The sequence below is a fragment of the Cyprinodon tularosa genome, unplaced genomic scaffold, assembly GCF_016077235.1.
Source record: "Cyprinodon tularosa strain WSP-4 unplaced genomic scaffold, ASM1607723v1 ctg332, whole genome shotgun sequence".
Taxonomy (NCBI): domain Eukaryota; kingdom Metazoa; phylum Chordata; class Actinopteri; order Cyprinodontiformes; family Cyprinodontidae; genus Cyprinodon; species Cyprinodon tularosa.
The window spans coordinates 1,942,268-1,960,623 of NW_024039044.1; the positions used below are offsets into that span (position 1 = coordinate 1,942,268).

Consider the following 18,356-nt stretch of genomic DNA (forward strand, 5'->3'; position numbering starts at 1 on the left):
TTGTGAACCAAGTATTATGACATATATTGTATTGCAACACAAATGCCAATACTCCCCCCTATTCAAGACACACAAAGTTACTTTTAATAAAATACGCTTAAGTTTTAGTTGTGCATTACTTTTTATTTTACCTCTTTATTATACAAGGAACCTAAGCGTGAATCCATGGAAGGGAGTTTACTGATGTTTAAGCTGTTGATAACTCCGTTTGTGTTTTCAGGTAATTTCACCAGCGAAGCCAATGAACCAAATCTTCCGGCTGAAAGGCCCTGGTGCTGACCAAGATCCCAAAGGTCTCTTCACCATTGACATAGACACTGGAGATGTGTCAGTCAGCCGCTCACTGGACCGAGAGATCATCGACTCTTACCTGGTCAGCATGTGTGTGTGTGTGCTCCTTTGTGAAATCTATCTGCTGGTGCTGCTTGTATGAATGTTATCTCCTGTCCTTTCTGCCCTCCTTAGTGCACTTTATGCTACCAATTTTTTATTGTAGGTCACTTTCTCTTTTCATTAGCTCTGCGTTCTTCTCCATTTATTTACCTCCACTCTCCACTCTGAGAATTTATTCATGAGGATTTGTTGGCCAAACTGATGGTTATCATACGAGGGTAAAGAAAAGTTGTTATGGAATAGTTTGTGAAAGCGCCCACTGATTTGCAACCACACAATCCAAATATTGGCAGTGCTGTTTAGAAAGGTCTTTGGTTGAACCAATCCTATCAGAAATAGGTGATTTATTCCTTGTCAGAAGCAAGATTTCCAGCTTTAAGAGCCTGCTTGGTTTTGTGCCTGTATGGTTGTCTATCTAATAAAGCCATTACCCTGGAAGAAACAGAGAGAGATAAGGTGAGACAGTCTCCTTTTTAGGGCTACCAATTGACCTTATCTTGTTTTCAGAAAGTTACTGTTAGAGGACATTCAGCTGGGTGCAAAATAAGTGGGTATTTGTAAAAACACAGAAATAAGTGGCCCTGTAAATACCAGCAGATTTGAGGAGAGGGAATGGTGGAGGAGGTAAAAAGAAGGCAGATAAACAGCTGTTCATCATGTTTTGTTCATTTGTCTTCCAATGTTCAGCTGCTTGTTTAAACCTTCTAACCCTCTTATATATTTCAATATGACACATCCTCCAGATATGAATCATGTACATGCATGTGTAAATCCAATTTCATTACCCCTCATGCCAGGACCTACTCATACATACACATATTTATAATGACACACACTATATTTTAAACATGACAAGAAAATGAAACCAGCCTTAATCCTTCAGCTTTAGGCATCATAAATGTTGGAGTAATACGGGAAGTGATTTATGTGATCAGATTTGTTTAGCTCAGTCCAACAGGTTCCCCTACCTTTGCTTCTTTTGGGCTAAGATCTAGTCAGTTGTCTGCGCAGACAGAGTTTTGCTTCCCCAAAGGATGATATAAAAGTATCAAGTAGGATATCAAAAAAATATAAAGGTAAAAAAAAACATATGCAATGTAGCTTATGATGATGAAAACAAAAGGACAGATATATTGCTTCTGGATTTTACATTTTTTGGTCCTCCTTTCCCCTTCTGAAGTATTATTCTTTGCGGCTGTTTAAACTCAGCTCAGCTCAAGCTGTACAGAAATAAAACCGTTTTTTAAACCATCTTCATTAGAGATCCAACACACTTCTCTCAATACCAAAAAGATCAACAATCAACAACTTAATGCTAGAATATAACTGAGGCTGTTTCAGAATTGATCGTTAGACATTTGTGAACTGAGCAAAAACATAGAACAATTTACACTTAAGTAGGAATTATTTTATAACCTGCTGGATTTCTAAACTAAATGCTCCCACGTGAACTTTGAGTACTGTGCGCACTCTATGAGTCTTGTGGACAGTACTCCTGTTTGGTGTCATAAATATAAAGCTTTTGTTAAAAGAAGGCACTGTCTTTACACTTTGAAGCTTTCTCTCTCCAGTTCTTTTTCCTGAGAAGAGATCACTGGGGACAAAGTCTTTAAATAACACATCATAACATCATGAGACGTTATGGAAGTTACATGGTGATGTGAATACTAGGTGACTAAGTCCACTTACGTGTGTGTGAAGTTTAAATAAAAAAAAAACAACAAAATTTTAGGGAATTCTCGCCATTTATGGAAGCTCATTGGTAGAATTCCCTTATGACAGAAAGAAGGCCACAATTCACTCCATTTTATCATCCGGAGGGGGGAATTATTTAATTACATAACCGAATTCATACAGCTGTCTTAAACACTTCATACATTCAGCATTGCATCGTCACATTTAAGTTATCCTCCACCTTCAGTCCATTCTAGGGGGCATTTATAGTTTCCACATCGCACTGTGTGGATGCACATGCGACTGGATGCTCTTCCTGGAAATCTCTTAGCTTATGACCTGATTGCGTGCGAGTCAGCCAGTAAGAATCCTGTTTTTGCCAAGCAGAAGATTGAGTCTTTTAGGGCCTGGTTGGCTTGTAGGATTACGGAAGCAGCAAGAAGGTATCATAAGTCCAAGTTTGTCGTTGCTCTCCAGGTTGCAGAGGGAAAACCTCGGGGCCTCGAATGAGTTTGGAGAGGCCATGGAGAAAGACTATTGGCCGGCCTTATACAGTAGCAATTCTGGCAAACCCTTCAGCACCTCCAGAGGGAGAATCTTTGCTTTGATAACTGTTTCCGTGGGTGTAGAGTGCTGACCTTGAAAGAGGACATTGTTGGATGGTGAAAGGAATACCTTGAGGATCTCCTCAATCCGGCTGATACGCCTTCTATGATGGAAGTAGAGACTGGGTGCTCGGGGCTGGATTCATTCATCAGCAAGGCTGAAGTCTATCGTGTCACATTTATGTCAAAACATAAACAGCCTCAAAAGTATATTAAACTACTTTTGGGCTTGAGTTCACCAGCATAAAAACATCAACAGGAGTCAGTTTAGGTGGCTCTGATATATTTTTTGGATGCCTCCTGGACACTTCCCTTGGGAGGTGTTCCAGGCATGTCCCATGGGGAGGAGGCCCAGGGGATGATCCAGGACACACTGGAGGGACTGTGTGTCTCGGCTGGCCTGGGGCTTCCCCCAGCAGACCTGAAGGAGGTGACTGGGGGGAGGTACCGGTAAGTTAGACTGCTATCCCCACAACCCGGTCCAGGATAAAGCAGAAGATGACAAGTATGAGGAACTTTTCAAACATTGGCTGTTGAGGGTTTTTTGTCTTTTTTAACAGTTTTTTTCTAAGAAAACAGTTCCCAAAAAATTTTTTTACTTTCAAACATGAATGAAAATCTGAGCTTCACTTGCACAATCCCCCTCCAGACCATCCTCTGCCCCCTATCACCCTTTCCCACACCCTATTCAACTCACTGAAAATGCTAAGGTTCACACAAAAAGAAGAGCAGCACTCATTAAATCCATACCTACTTTATACATGAAAAAACACTATAATCCCTGGTCTTGAAAAAGTCAAGGGATGGAATATGTGGGTTAGAATTTAGACCCTCCTTCATGGAGATTAAGCCTTAGTCCCTATCTTCCATGGGTTAATCTTGTTGCTGTTCAGGTACTTAGTTGATGGAATCAAATTATCACCAATAATCATAATTCAGATGGTTTGTTGGCAGAGTAAGCGCTTATCAATCTAAAGTGAGAATGCTGTCTGCAGGGAAATTATACCCCCTCCCTCATCTGTGTGCCTCAAGAGGCAATTACCAAAGTACTCAAGCTATTATGAAAAGAAAGCAGAATACAGCTGAAGGATAGTTGCAAATTCAGGTAGTTTACTTTCAACAGAATGTGGAATTTGGCTATACAGTAGCATGGAATGTACCATATTGATTCATTCTACTTACTCTTGCTTTTATTCATTTTTTTGTATGACAAAAATTCATTAAAATGATCTATTACTCATCCTTTCATTGTCATCAATAATAAGAAAAGATGGCTTACAATTAATACCTGTTCAAGTTTGGCTTGAGGAGAGCTATAACTGATGGTTGGACAACTTTATTGTAATTGTGCTGAAGATTGATGATTATGGATCAAAGTTGTAGTACATTAATACAGAACTCATCTTTTAACTTTTAAATACTTCATAGTTTTACATTTTTAGTCATAGTTTATAGCTATACACAAATTTTTCTCAAAACCTCATACTGTATAATTCACCAAACAAGGTATTAGCTGTGGATATTTTACAAAGAAAAACAGAAAGTTGTTTTTTGAAGTGCATATCAGAAAAAGTAGAAGTTAAGGGCTATTAAAATAAACTAAGTGTTCATACATACAAAGTTGTTGGTACTCCTTGTTAGATAAAAAAAAAAACCCACAATGGTTACAAAAATAACTTAAATCTAAGAGAGTTATAATAAGTACAATGTATATGAAAATTTAAAAAGTACAGATATTGCTTTACAACAATGCTTAAAAAGTTAAATCAGTTACTGAGTTCAAATTTATGGGATGCGTCCTCCGAAGTCCAGATTTTTGGCCGATTACGTCCGTTCAGATTGCAAGACCCCTTGTTATGCAGCCGACAAAAGCATCCGTCTTTTTCTTAATTTTGACGGACTGGTCAATTTTATCCTGTGTAGCCTTGGATAACCCGTGATTCATTGGGAGTCCAAGCAAGCCGGTCTCTCTGTGCTGCCGAACAGTGGTGAATATTGGAAGTGCAGTTTAATGTGATACAATTATGTGAATAATTCTGTCTAAAATGTATTAAAATGTTTTTTTTTATGGTTATTGAGTCAGATATGTGGCAGTTAATGTGTGTTGAAATGTTTTTATCTGTCCCTATGTAAATGGGTTTGGCTGATATTTAAGGACAGATTCTAATCTATCTGCAGTGTTTGGGACTATAAATCTGATATGAGTCAGCTGTCGAAGCTACTCAAAAATGTTATTAACACCCAAAACAGCAGTGAGAAGTTCGGTATTCATTCTTTGTGTGTCAACTGTCATGGTTGCTAGTCGACAGAGCGTGCAGTGGCAAAAGCCACGGAAGGGTGGACCTGTTTGAATTTACAACCAAAACTCTTCTGATATCCTTATTTTCACAGACCTCAAAGGATCCAGTCCAGATAGACCGGGTCCTTGGAGGATGCAGCCTTTAAAATCGAACACACCCGAAGTGTGTCAATGAAGGAACATTACAGGAGTCTACACTTTTGTAATCAGTCAGTGGGCCTATGGGGCCAAAGCTGGTAACTCTGCTGTTTGGTGACATGGTGTGTACCACACTCAACATGGACTGAGAGAGAAGCGAAAAAAATTATGATCTTAGGAGATTAGAAAGAGAATGTTTGATACACATGCTAAAGGTAAAGGCTATAAGACCATCTCCAAGCAGCATGACGTTCTTGTGACTACAGTTGCATATATTATTCAAAAATCTAAGGTCCATGAGACAGTAGCCAACTTCCCTGAACATGTCTGTCAAAGGAAAACTGCTGAAAAATGACAGAGTAATAGGAATGGCAGCAAAAGAGCGTGAATTAAAAAATCTTCTAAAAAGATTTTCTTCCAGCTCAAGGAAGATCAACATAAGAATACATCCTCTGGAACTGTTTGAGCCAAAGATGGTTTAATAGTAGATGAGCAATCCAATCCAGTCCAACTTAATTTATAAGCATTTATAGCACTTTGAAATTTCTCGAAGGACCAAAGTTTTAACACTATTAAAAAAACATAAAACCATTACACAGACTCACACGGTATTAAAAAGACATAACAAAGCTACTCTTGGCAGTTTCACAAAATATGCCGCTTAAAACAACAAAAACTAGACATCAAACCCGCATCTATGATCGCCAACACCTGCTGGAGCTTCGGTCACAAAATTTTTTAAATGTCTTTAAATACTGACATTTTTGACCGTTTAAAAAGCTGTGGAGTGCTCCGGATGGATGTCAACAAAACAACAGCGAAAAAAACTGACGGAGGAAGAGATGCGTGAGACGGAGAGACGAGGCTGCAGAGGGGGGCTAACTGCGAAGCTAAAGAGAGATCCCCACAGACCACCGCTTCCATCAATCCTGCTCCCCAACGTCTGCTTGTTGGATAACAAAATGGATAATATTGGACTCAAACTCTCTTCCAAAAATGAGATATGTAACTGCTGTGCCATCATTCTGATGGAGTCTTGGCTGCTAGCAGCAGTACGGGTCGGTGTTGTTGGCCTGGGTGGGCTCCGATAGAAACAAAGTGTTCTACATGAATGGAGGCTCCTCTCAGACTGTTCCCAGGCAATCTTCGGCATCTAGTGGGGAAGCACAGCCCTCTGCAGGTGAAAATGAGGAGAGCACTCTAGATGCTTCTCTGCAAAAATGCTGAAACATCCCCAGCCGGCTCCTCCCGGCCCCCTACGGCTTCCACACCTTCACCAGCATCGCCTGCAGTGTTGGGAAAGTTCTCTTTCTACGTGAACTATTTCAAAGTTCAGTTCACACATTTTAAAATGAACTAGTTCAGTTCATAGTTCATAATTCAAAATTTTGAACTAAGTTCACAGTTCCAAAAAATGAACTAGTTCATAGTTCTTTTTTTTTTTCATATATTGCTCAATTACACCATAGCCTACTGTAGAACCACAGACAGCAATTATTTTATCAGTTGTAACTCTGAAACTGTGTGTCAGATTTCATCTTCATATCCAGTTTTGAATCCTTATCCAACCAGGGTTTACATTAGCATTGAGGGGACAGCATTTCCCCATTGTTGCTTTAACGCTTTGTTGCTGTCCATTCACTTCACACTAGTAGCAGCTGCAGCTTTCACCCCTACAGTATATTCTCAAAAACATCAGTAAAAATGTGCTGCTTGAATGGTCTTCTTTTATGAGGAATTATTATTAAAAGAAAAACAGGAAAGTAGTCTTCAAGGTGCAAATGTTATTTTATTATTTTTTTCAATTTGAAATTCCATTTCAGTACATACTAAAAAGGAATACTGGAATCCTGGAAAATTATACCAGGCAGGTTTACATGAATAGTAAAACCCTCAAGAACATTTTACTAACACAAACTGAGGGACCAGGCTGAGGTAGGAATTTAAGGTTACTGAAGTGCAGATTTTTTTACTGAAAGCCGGCGGGCAAAGTTTGCAGAGAAATGTAAGATTGTTGCCATCATCCTCAGCAACCACCTGGTCATAAACCTGTTTTAAGTGATCATACTGCTGCTTTGTCGCCTCCACGGTCGCCTCCATGCTGCTGTGGCTTCCACACTGCATTTTGTTTTGATGACGCACGCGGCTGTAGGCTACGACACTGGTAGCTGGTGTTGCCAGATTGGGTGTTTTTCCCGCTACATATTAAGGCCTGTTTACGGTGTGATTTAGCCGGGGTTTTGCCTGGAGGGCTCTATAGAAATCTGGCAACCTATTGAACGGAGTTGAACTGAGAGAGCGTGCCATTCACAGACACCAGAATGAACGAGTTCACAATAACGTTCATCAGGCAGTAATACAGTATGTTCAGTTCACGTTCGCCCAAAATATGAACGAGTTCATGAACTTTCGTTCAATGAACGCGTTCAGGCACAACACTGATCGCCTGTCCCTGCCTAACCCGCCGATGGCACCACTGCAGATTCAACCACGTCAGCCTCTTCAACCTAGAGGCCTACCACCCTCACAGCATCGTCATCATTGTCCTCTTCCTCACCTGAGTGCTTCAGGAGCTGGAGGCAGTAGTAGCAGCTCAACAACAACTGCTGCTTACCTTATCAAGGCTGCACTTTAAAAAGGATCAGACGACGCAACAAACACAAAACCTCTCAACCCACTGGCCACCAGGAACCAGGACATGAACCAGGGAATAAACTAAAAACTAAACAGACAAATGGAAAACAAACAATGATCTGGTCTTGATCGCTTGGGCTGGATCAAATATAAATGTCCGGACACAGGTAGATGAGTTGAGCGATAATTAGAAAACCGGGAAGAGTTAGGCAGGTGAGTGAAGTGAAGAATTAAGCTGAGCCACCAGGGGAGATCCTGACAGGGGCTGCTTTGCTTCATCTGGCACAGAGTGTCCTGAATCTCAGCAGGGTCCCATGAAATCTCAAGACCATAAAGGGATTCTAGAGAAACATGTACTACCCAGTCTGAGAAAGTTTGGTCTTCAACAGGATAAGGACCCAAAATACAAAATACACAGCCAAAAACACTAATGAATGGCTAAGAATATTGGACGGTTCTGAAGTTACCGTCCATGAGTCCTGACCTAAATCTTATTGAGCATTTTTGAAAGGAGCTGATGCCTTCTAAAAGAGGTTCCCTTCATTTCAAGAGTGGGTCAAAACACCTGGTGTGAGGAGGGGAAGTCCTATTGACAGTGTGAGGATAGCCTAAAAGGTTGTGCAACAAAATATTAAGGTCATCCTCATTTCCATTTAGGCCTGTTTGATGATTTTGTTATTTTAAAAATCATTCAGTTGAAGAATGGTTGAAAAGCAATGTCTGACTTTTTGCACATTTTCATATATATATTTTTATTATATTACGTTTGTCAGCTTCAAGTTAAATAATTGACCATTTTGAGTTTATCTTTCATTAAACGAGGGGTACCAACATGTTTGTCCATGTGCGACATTTATAGTCAGGAGAAACTTGGATAATATTGAGTTGAGATGCTTTCTCTGTCAAATATTTATAGAGGACTTGAAAAGAGTTTGACATTTTTAGCTAAATGGGTAATATTACATGAATCATTAAACTAATGAGATAGTCATCACAAGGGAAATGTTGCATTGTCATATTCTAATGATTTAAAAGCAGCAATCTATTTTACAGGCATTATTAGTAGTGTTTAGAGTTATGACTCCAGGAAAAGTGCAGAAAAAAAAAAATGTATGAGGTCACTTGCATGTAAGTGACATTTCTACTTCTGACCAAAATATACAGACAATAGAAGTAACATAAAGGTAGAGAACTAGATTTTTTTATGTTAAAATTTAAAGAGTACCTTCTAAAAGCATTCAAATTTGATGAATCTTGTAAAATGCATAAACGTATTACGTTATTTATTGGCGGTTTACTTAACAGGCTAAACATACACTACTGGAGTATTGTACTACAGAGTCTGAGAATTGACATGGGGAAAGAAAAGAGATATAACAAGTGCACAAACAGCTAATTCGTTGCCACAAAATGCTTAGTTGGACCAGGATATTGATTTATTATGCACACAAAACAATTAAAACTTTTTAAGTGGTGGAGGAGCTATTAATACATTTTTAAGAGCCTGACATTGCAATTTATTCTCGTAAGTGAAAGTAGAATATTTAGAGCCATGTCTGGTGAGCAGATCTCTCAATTTGTGAGGGTATGTGCTGCATTTTTCTCTTTGTGCAATTTGTGCAATTACCAAACAATTTTATTTTGTGGACATGATTAGAATTTTTTGTACACACTATGTTTCATTTTTCACATCAGTTCTTGAGCTCCATAGTTTATCATTGTAAATTTATAGAAAACAAATGTCTAAAGTATTATTATATATATATATATTTTTTTTTGTGGATTAGTCTATATGTGTGTAATTTAATCTGAATGTATGAGTCGTAATAATCTTTTACATGTTTGTTATTTGTTATTAAAGTTTAATTATCTACAATATACCCATCAACAAATAGACCAATGAGGATTTAGATTAAAATTAAACATTAAGAATCATTTCTTGAAGCAAATCCCAAAAGACAAACAGCTGTTTTATTTTAATTTATTTTGTCACTTTTATTTTGGTGCTTTCTACCTTAATTAGCAGAACTAAGCAGCCAGCCTTCAAAACAGGCAGAATAATTGTCAAATAAGAGTAAAAGACAGAGACCTTCACACAGATTAAGGAGCAGTGTGCGGTCAGTGTGGATTACCACAGGATGAAGATGGAGAATGAATAATTGTGGGACAGGGGTGAAGAAAGCAGGAAAAGGACAGATCCTTAAAATGAAATTAACTCAGACAAGTTGAATTTGATGCTGGACTATTTGATGAATATAACTTTATATACGGCATGTTGTCAATACATGCACAACATGGATTTTATGTGGTTACCATGCGTGCTCCAGTAGGGTGATTTATCTTGGCTGCCCAGTGATGGCTTATGAAAGGGTTTTTGCTTTCATCTAGTAAATTGCTTGCATCCTTTTGTTGTAAGCGGGTTATTTTTTTATTACTTTCCAAAGAAATATTGTTTAGATGAACTTCAACTTATCCAGTCAAACATAATAACTCTGGAAAGGTCCTATATGAAAGCAGACCCATTTATTTCGATATAAAAGATAGATGTAGAAAGAAAAATATACTGGATGGATGGATGGATGGATGGATGGATGGATGGATGGATGGATGGATGGATGGATGGATGGATGGATGGATGGATGGATGGATGGATGGATGGATGGACTGACGGATGGCTTGCCTCTTTTAATAATAAATTATGCTCATTTCTTCAGTTATATTGAATCAGCAGGGTGGTTAGTAATACTTATTGTGGTTCTAATAATCCTTAATCGCAATCTTTTGAAAAGGGTTGAACATCTTTCAGTATATACATTATATTGCCTGTATGCTGTTTGCCTTCACTGTTCATCAGAGCTTTCAATCCCTTTTCCACATGGACCCCTGTTATTTATCTCTCTTCCTTCCCTAATGACAAAAAGATGGAGATACGTTCCACTCAAAACTTTTACATTTTGTTTCTAATTTAGTTGTGGCACAAGACTGTTCCTTGGGAGGAAACTTTATTACTTTAGTAGTTCCCAGCAGTCCTCAAAGGCTGTCTAAGGCACATTTGTTAAGGTTGTCCCCTTTCCCATTGGGTCTAATAGCCTGTGTGGGCCATAAAACATGAAATATTCAGAGGTTGATTAAAACTGCCTTCACTTCAAAGGCCTTCATAGGAAAAGTGATTCCAACCAAAGTTGTCTTCTTTTCAGTCTTTCAAAATTTAAATAAATTATGGGGGGTAAAAAAATCCATGTGCATTCATGGCTGCATTTTTCAAAAGAGCAATCATTGATAAAAAGAGTTGGTTTTCCACAGAACATACCTGTTGTTCCTGTTTTGTCCTTTCATGAAGGCACTATGCTCTGTCCACCGTGCTATACATACACACAGAGTTTTCTTCTATACTCTGCTCATTTCCTTCCTTCATCCCACCCTGACTCTTCACAAACTCCAGTTTTGTTAAGTTAGTAAGAACAGGTTAATATTTATAATAATTTAATATTTCTACAGGCATCAAGTAATTAGTGTAAATAAGACATTTACTAAATATGTGAATAGTAAATTAGTTGTTAGATTGGGTTTACAGCAAGACAACTGAGATTTTTCTGTAAATGTTTAGTTTCTTGTTTTCTGATTCAAGGTTTAATGAATGAAAAATCTTAACATGAAGATATTTTACATATTGCTTTAATTGAAGAAATTTGTGTTGTAATTAAAATGTTTTTGAAGGTGTTCATTTTCTTTCGTTAACTGTCTTGGTATCTATTTAATGCAGTGTTTGGACTTTAAAAAGTTGAACCTGGTAATGTATGGAGGGAAAACTCTACTGCAAAAAAACGCAAACTAAGCAAAACTTGGGAATATTCCATTTAAGTAAAGCACAGTCTAACTTTAGAAATACATCAACAAGAGCTCAGCTGAAAGCTGAAAGAGACAGAAACTGGGAATTGTAAGTAGGTTATTAGCCAGAGCAAAGCAAAGCAAGGCAAACAAACACGCCAACTCCTGACAAAGTAAAACATCTACAGCAAAGGGACAAATAGAGTGTGATCAGCTGAGCCACATGTTCACAAAGATTTAATGTCAAACATTATTTTCCTATTAGGCTCAATTAGTTTGAGAATGAATGTTAATGAGATGTAAAACAGAGAGGGAGCGGGGAAGAGAATGGGGCTTATCGCAGCAACTATGACAAGCTGGGTTTGGGTAGAAAGTGTCTGGGAAGAGCTTTAATTGGCTTTGAGCAGCTGAGGGTGGAATGTGAAGCGATAAATAACAGTCTTGTTTACACAGGTAGAGAAATGACCCACTGAATTAGAGGTCAGAACAACAACAGTGTCTCAGTCATGCTGAAATTTAGTGTAGGAAATAAAAGCATTCACATTAGCACAGCAGACAAGATTAATGGATATAAGCCTATCTATATATTGCTGGTATTACTGAAAAAACAAGTTATTCCAAATAAAACTTATAGTGAAGTTGCTGAATTCCTCTAAAGCAGCCAAACGTCTTTATATTTGCTACATTTTCTGGCAAACCTGATTTTGCTTGTGCTGCAGAGCACAGTGTTGCATCTGCGCCTTGCAGATAAAACGGATCCTTCCTTTGATGGCAGATCTAAAAGGCACCATAGTCTTCTCCCTATATTCTGTCAGTAAAGCCAGAGTACAATGACAAAGAATTGGCTTAAAAAAGCCCAAGAACTGAGAGGGATCAATCTTAACTTCTGAAAGGGGTGGAAAACGAAAGAGCTATGAATTGACAGGTGTTTTGAAATTTAGATTTTAGGATATCCCAGCTTTTAAGAAGTGCACCATAGGGTCCAGACGTTTTCTTTGTTTGGTTGCCAAACTTCAAGTTAAGCTGGTGATTCTTTTTTTCCATGCTTAAGAATTTCTGGGATTATTTAGGAGGCCACAGCTGTAAATCAGGTTCTTTTGTGGAACATATGTCTTCTGTTATGGAAAGAAAAGTACATTCAAGACCTGAGGCCTGCTGCATTGCATGATGTAAAAATCTCATTAAAGATTGTGTAGAATTTAAGAAACATTTTGAAAGAGGCATAGAACAAGTTCTGATGTTTTTGCAGACATGTTCTACCTCTGGTGACACGTGGAAATGACGCCAGTGTTGTGCATGTGCATGGAGGAAACCAAAAAGCACTGTAGTCTGCAGCAGCAACTGCACAGGTCTTTTGTTTGGTGTTGTCATTTTATTTGAGGTAAGCACTGTGGTTTACATTATGTAACACAGTGTTATCTTGTATGTGACTTGATCCTTCAACATGCATTTAAGTGAGGATATCAGGGCGCCTCCTGTTTTGATTTTCAATAAAATCATTCTCAACGGTAGCACACAGCTGTCCCCCACGTTATTTTGATAAGAACACCAGAAACGGGACATAGATACATTATTTCGAACCAAGCATATTACCTTTTAAGCAATGCTTGAGCTTTTGCTAAAGTGGCCAGTTGAATGAGAGCAGTGTGTCACACCCCCACAATCACCCTGATAATTTAGCATAAATCAATCTCTCATAAACTGACTAATGGAGCCTATCAAGGCCACTACAGTAATTTGGAGGAAAGCTCAGTTTATTTGACAGCCAATTGCAAGAACATGTATCGGAAAGAAACAATATATATATATATTTATATATTTACCTTTTAAATTAATCAAATGCACTTTTAAGAAAGAAATTTTTATAAATCTATCAATAAAAACTACTTTCCTATGCTGCAATGCAAAAGATTATATTATTGAAAAGACATTAAAAGAAAGTAAATGAGAATCCATATGTTAAACGTTTTCCGGTAACAGTTCTTAATGTTGGTTCATCAACTATTGAAGGTATAAAACATGCCTGTAAAAAGAAATCCATTACTGGTGCTTATCTCCAGTGATCAGTGGATCAGATGTGGTGTACATCTCAATCACCCAGTCCAACAGAGACAGAAAATCACGCAGAAGCTCACTCACACCTTAGGGCAATTTAGAGACGAACCCAATGGTAATGTTCAGTCATGTTTTATATCAATCAATCAATTGAAGCACTAAGAATATCAAATCCTACCCTACTAGAGTATATTTCCTTACAGTTTCTGGAGTTGCTCTTTCAATGTTTGATTATTTGCGCCTTAACCCTCAGTTTCAGCCCTGCTGTGGAGCAGAAACCCCATCTGGATTTTATCCTGGCCAAGTACTCTGTAATCATCTTTAAGTTAGAGAAGCCAGAAAAGATCATGTACATCCATCCATTTTCTCCTGCTTAGTCCTTGTCAGGATCTCTAGCCCTCTATGGGCGACAAGCAAAATAACCTAACAGTGTTTTTGGACTGTGGGGGGAAGCCTGAGTACCCGGAGAGGACCCACACATGCAGGGGGAAAACATGAACAGGAAGACCCTAGGTGAGGAATCAAACCCAGAACCTTCTTGATGCAAGGCAACAGCACTACCTGTTAAAAAAAAAAAAAAAAAAAAAAAAAAGTTGAACTACCTACTGCGCTACCAATCGTTTAAATGTTTTCCCAAATCTTGGTTTTCTGACCTTTCCCAACTAATTACTCTGAAAGTCTAATGGAATGTAGCAGCACCCTAATATACCCAAATCTGAATGGGGTGTATTTTTTTCTGTCAGAGTCTCGTTCCCAAGAAGCATGCTACATACCGATCTCTGTGTGCAAGAGTCATTTTGCTCTCTGGGTGGAAAGCCTATGGTGTCTTTCAGTTGCTTGGTGACATTCTTTCTGTTGCAGCCAGGGTAGTGGGGGGATACCATTCTAACAGCAGCTGCACATCCAGAAGCTTTGAAATGAATAATTATCCAATGACCGAGGCACCGAGGTGTACATAAAAGAATCATGGATACACTATCACTAATAATTCCAGCCTCCTTCATCCAAATTCCAGGACACAGAGGTTCTCACCACAGAAGTATTGTGCAAAACATGTCGTTGTCTGGGAACTTCAATACTTCATCATATATAACTGGGCGGACAGTCTTAATGAACACCAAAGGACCAATCGAACATCCCAACAACACCATCTCAATCTGATCTTGTCATTGATATTTATGAACCTGCACCTGGAAAAAAAAAATCTGCATATTTCTGGATGCCTTATTGTCAGAACCTTTAATGTCTGAATTTTTATTGCAACTCCTTGAGCTTCTATTGACCTTGTTTGCCAAACTTTGATTCTAATGAAACTCTGATAATATCTACCAATATGCTATTTAGAAAATAATCACATACACTACAAATATGCTAGTGTAAGCATTACAGGCCATGTTTTCGTGGATTAGTATTAGAATTCATAACAGCGTCAGCAATAAATTGCTTCAAGCTTTTCATTTTGCAAGCACACTGAACAAATAATTCTTATAATTACTTGTTTGGTGTCTTGCAGGATTTGAGCCTTATACCCTGCAGCCTAACTTGCAGATAGCACAGTTATCAGCCCTTTATCCCTTTTCCTGCATCTGGTGAGCAGTATTCTGCTGCTAAGGTTCTGGGGAACGAGGATTTTCATTAACCTGGTATTAATCATGGGTGGAAGAACTACTTTCAGAAAACTGAACATTTGACCTGGGATCATGTGCTTGTTTTCACTCTTAGATAGGGATGAATATATTTATGCAAAATATTTTTTTTTTTAGGATTCAAGCCTCTGGTTATTTTTCTTTTTTTTTTTTTTTTGACTGAGACTGGATGCAGCAAAGGCCTGTGGTCACCTCTTCCAAGCAATATTCTTGTTGTGATTTTCTTAAATATTGGGTTAAAGGAGAACCTAATATTTTTGTAGCTATCATAGAAAAGGTCTGTTCTGTTGCTCCTAAAACTGATTAGACTAAAAGGACAATTATAAAAAGATCTTGGGGTTCATGGTGTGCCAAGAAGTCAGGAACAGACCAAAATAACATTTGAGATTCAGAGTTTTTACTGGCTCTGTATGAAATAATGTTGGTGAAAAAATAGACTATACACAGCTGCTCCATGTTTATATCTAAATGTTTCTTCCTTTTAGAGTGGGGGAAGGCCTTATGAGTCAGAGGCTTGGAACAGGTGAGTCCAGTTGTCCAAATCCTTCACCTGTTTTCCGCATGGCTGGACAGTAATTTCCTTGGCTTTGAAGAGCAGGCTATGCTGACCTGCACACAGGGACACTGGCCTGATACCTACTCAGTTGGTGTGTGTGGGCTCCAGATAAAGAGAAACTCGCTCACACACATTTTCTGTGATTACACACTGGAAGTTCGAAAGCTACCCATTTTCAAAGCAAGCTAACTTATTTGCATCTCTTTAATTTAAAAAATAAAAGCTGTACTTTGTAAGACTTTACAAGATATTCTTGCACATTACAGATAAGACCTGATTTCTAGAACTTATTAGCCACTACATATTATCAGCGCGTTGTTTTATTCAACATGTCAGTTATGTTTGCACGCACTAGAGCAGCCTATAGTTGGATCTAGGTAGTTTATAAATACCGCCGAACAGCACATTCCTTAGTCAGAGGGAAATCATTGACCCACTCCTCTTTCAATCTTTGAATCGTGATGAGACCGCTTGTGTACTTTACTTAAGTCCAGTTGTCTACAATTTAAGCCTGTATGGTGGTCGCAATTAATCCATAATGACAACATCAATGTTTTTCTAAGCATATGTAGTTCAAATTCCCTTTATTAAGCTGTAATAAAGTAATTCATGCATACCAAGCTTTAAATAAATCATTCTAATTCAGCCCTTGACTGGTTATTTTAAATCAAAATTAACTAGTTAAGTGTCCCCTAATTATCTAGAGGTTATAGTTACATCTTTTCCCTGAATATCTCCACCTTCCTGTCACCATAGAAAACACCATCCACCATATCAGATGAACTCCTCTATACACATTCCTGAATAACCTGATTAAATAGTAAGTGCCCTGTTGCTGAGCAGCAGAAATTAGGCCTGCTGATTTAGCCTATTTACTTACTGCTGAAGCATGAGGCACAACCCTTAATGCTCCATTTGTTAGCGCGAGGTCAGCCCATCTTCATCTGTGGAGACATGAGGCAGAAATACTATGTTTTTATAATCCTACATGGCTGATTCTAAAGTGAATGTGCATTTAAGTTAGACACAAGGTTATTCAAGTGTTTATTTGGAGAGGCAAGGCGGGTTTACTTATTTAGCTCCATCCATTAAACGGGCAAAATAAAAGAAAAGTAAAATCTTAAAACAATAAATGTTTTAGGAAATGCAAGGCAAGTATGTCAAGGTTTTCTGTGATTAAAGAATAAAATAAAAAATACACTGCACTAGAATTATACTAGCAGAAAAGGTAAAGTTGTACTAAACCCTAAATTTAATGATGTTTCGGTTAGAATGATAAAAAACAAACAAACAAAAAAAACAAGGAAGAAGATCCATACAATGTCATCAGTTAACGTTAGAAAACAAAAGTAAATGGTAAAATTAAATTTTACCTTTGCTGTAATCTGCTGTAATAAATGAAAGAAAATCACTCATCAGGAAAAAAAAAATATTGGTGAGATTCTTTTGATAAAAAGCTCAGTAAACATTACGTCTTTAATCTTAATTCACAGGTGTTAAGAATAACATATAAACTTTATTTGTTGTCCATCAGGATATGAAAAGAAGCTTAATGCTGTTTGATTCTGGTCCTTAGACCATTGAGAAATAGGATGCCTGAAAAACTGAGGGTGCTACTGTTCTTCTTATTTGGTAGGTAACTCAAAACATTAGACTATTCAGGTTTTAAAGACTGAATTTAAAATGGTAAAGTTATTTAAGTTATTTAAATTATTGACGGACGGGAACCCACTAAAGTGAAGAACTGCTTGGGTGTATTATTTCTGGTGTTTGTTTTTACCTTAGCATCTTGATGAGTTTCTAACTTTGGAATCGGTTATTTATGATAATTATACATCAAAATAATCTTGCCCTTCTGAAAGTGAAAGCACTCCACAGTCTTCTGTGTTTATGTACGACAGGATAGCCTTTACGCCAAAAATATCTTCAAGCAGATTGCAAGCCGAATTAGTTTTAGACTTTGTTATTAAAATGTAGACCTTTGTCTGAAACATTCTCTCAACACCATCTCCAACAACACTTACACGTACTTCTCAACTATAGCTTTATACAATTTGTAAATCTTTTTCCTGCTATTATCTGTCATTATTTATCCTTTATTATAACTTTATTATAACACTTTAGATATATTTATATTTATATATATAAAAAAATCAATATCCTAACTTTCCTGTATAATCTGTTTATACCGGTAGCTTAAATATTTATTTATTTATTTATTTTTCAATTACTCTCTGTTTATGTATACCATTTATAGTCCATACATACATAGTTTCTCATTACATGTAAATACATATTTATATAATGTATAGCTTTTGGATGCAAACTACATTTTGTTGCTTTGTACTTGTGACAGTGTAATGACAATAAAGTTGAATTCTATTCTATTAACTTGCAAGTGGTATTATCCACTTACAATGCAAGAAGACAAATCACATTAATCTCTTTATTTTTATAGACCAAAAAAGACTACTGTTTAATATACTTCAAACTGGAGAAAACAAATGTATATGATCTACAAACTGAGT

General features: G+C 37.5%; 1 protein-coding gene across 1 annotated transcript in view; it reads left to right on the forward strand.

Moving 5' to 3' along the window:
* Positions 1–18,356, forward strand: part of cdh13 (cadherin 13, H-cadherin (heart)) — a 496,790-nt gene that overhangs the window by 216,930 nt on the left and 261,504 nt on the right. The window contains exon 6 of the mRNA XM_038293940.1: positions 221–373. Coding sequence (XP_038149868.1) covers positions 221–373 — 153 coding nt within the window. The remainder of the gene's footprint in view (positions 1–220; positions 374–18,356) is intronic.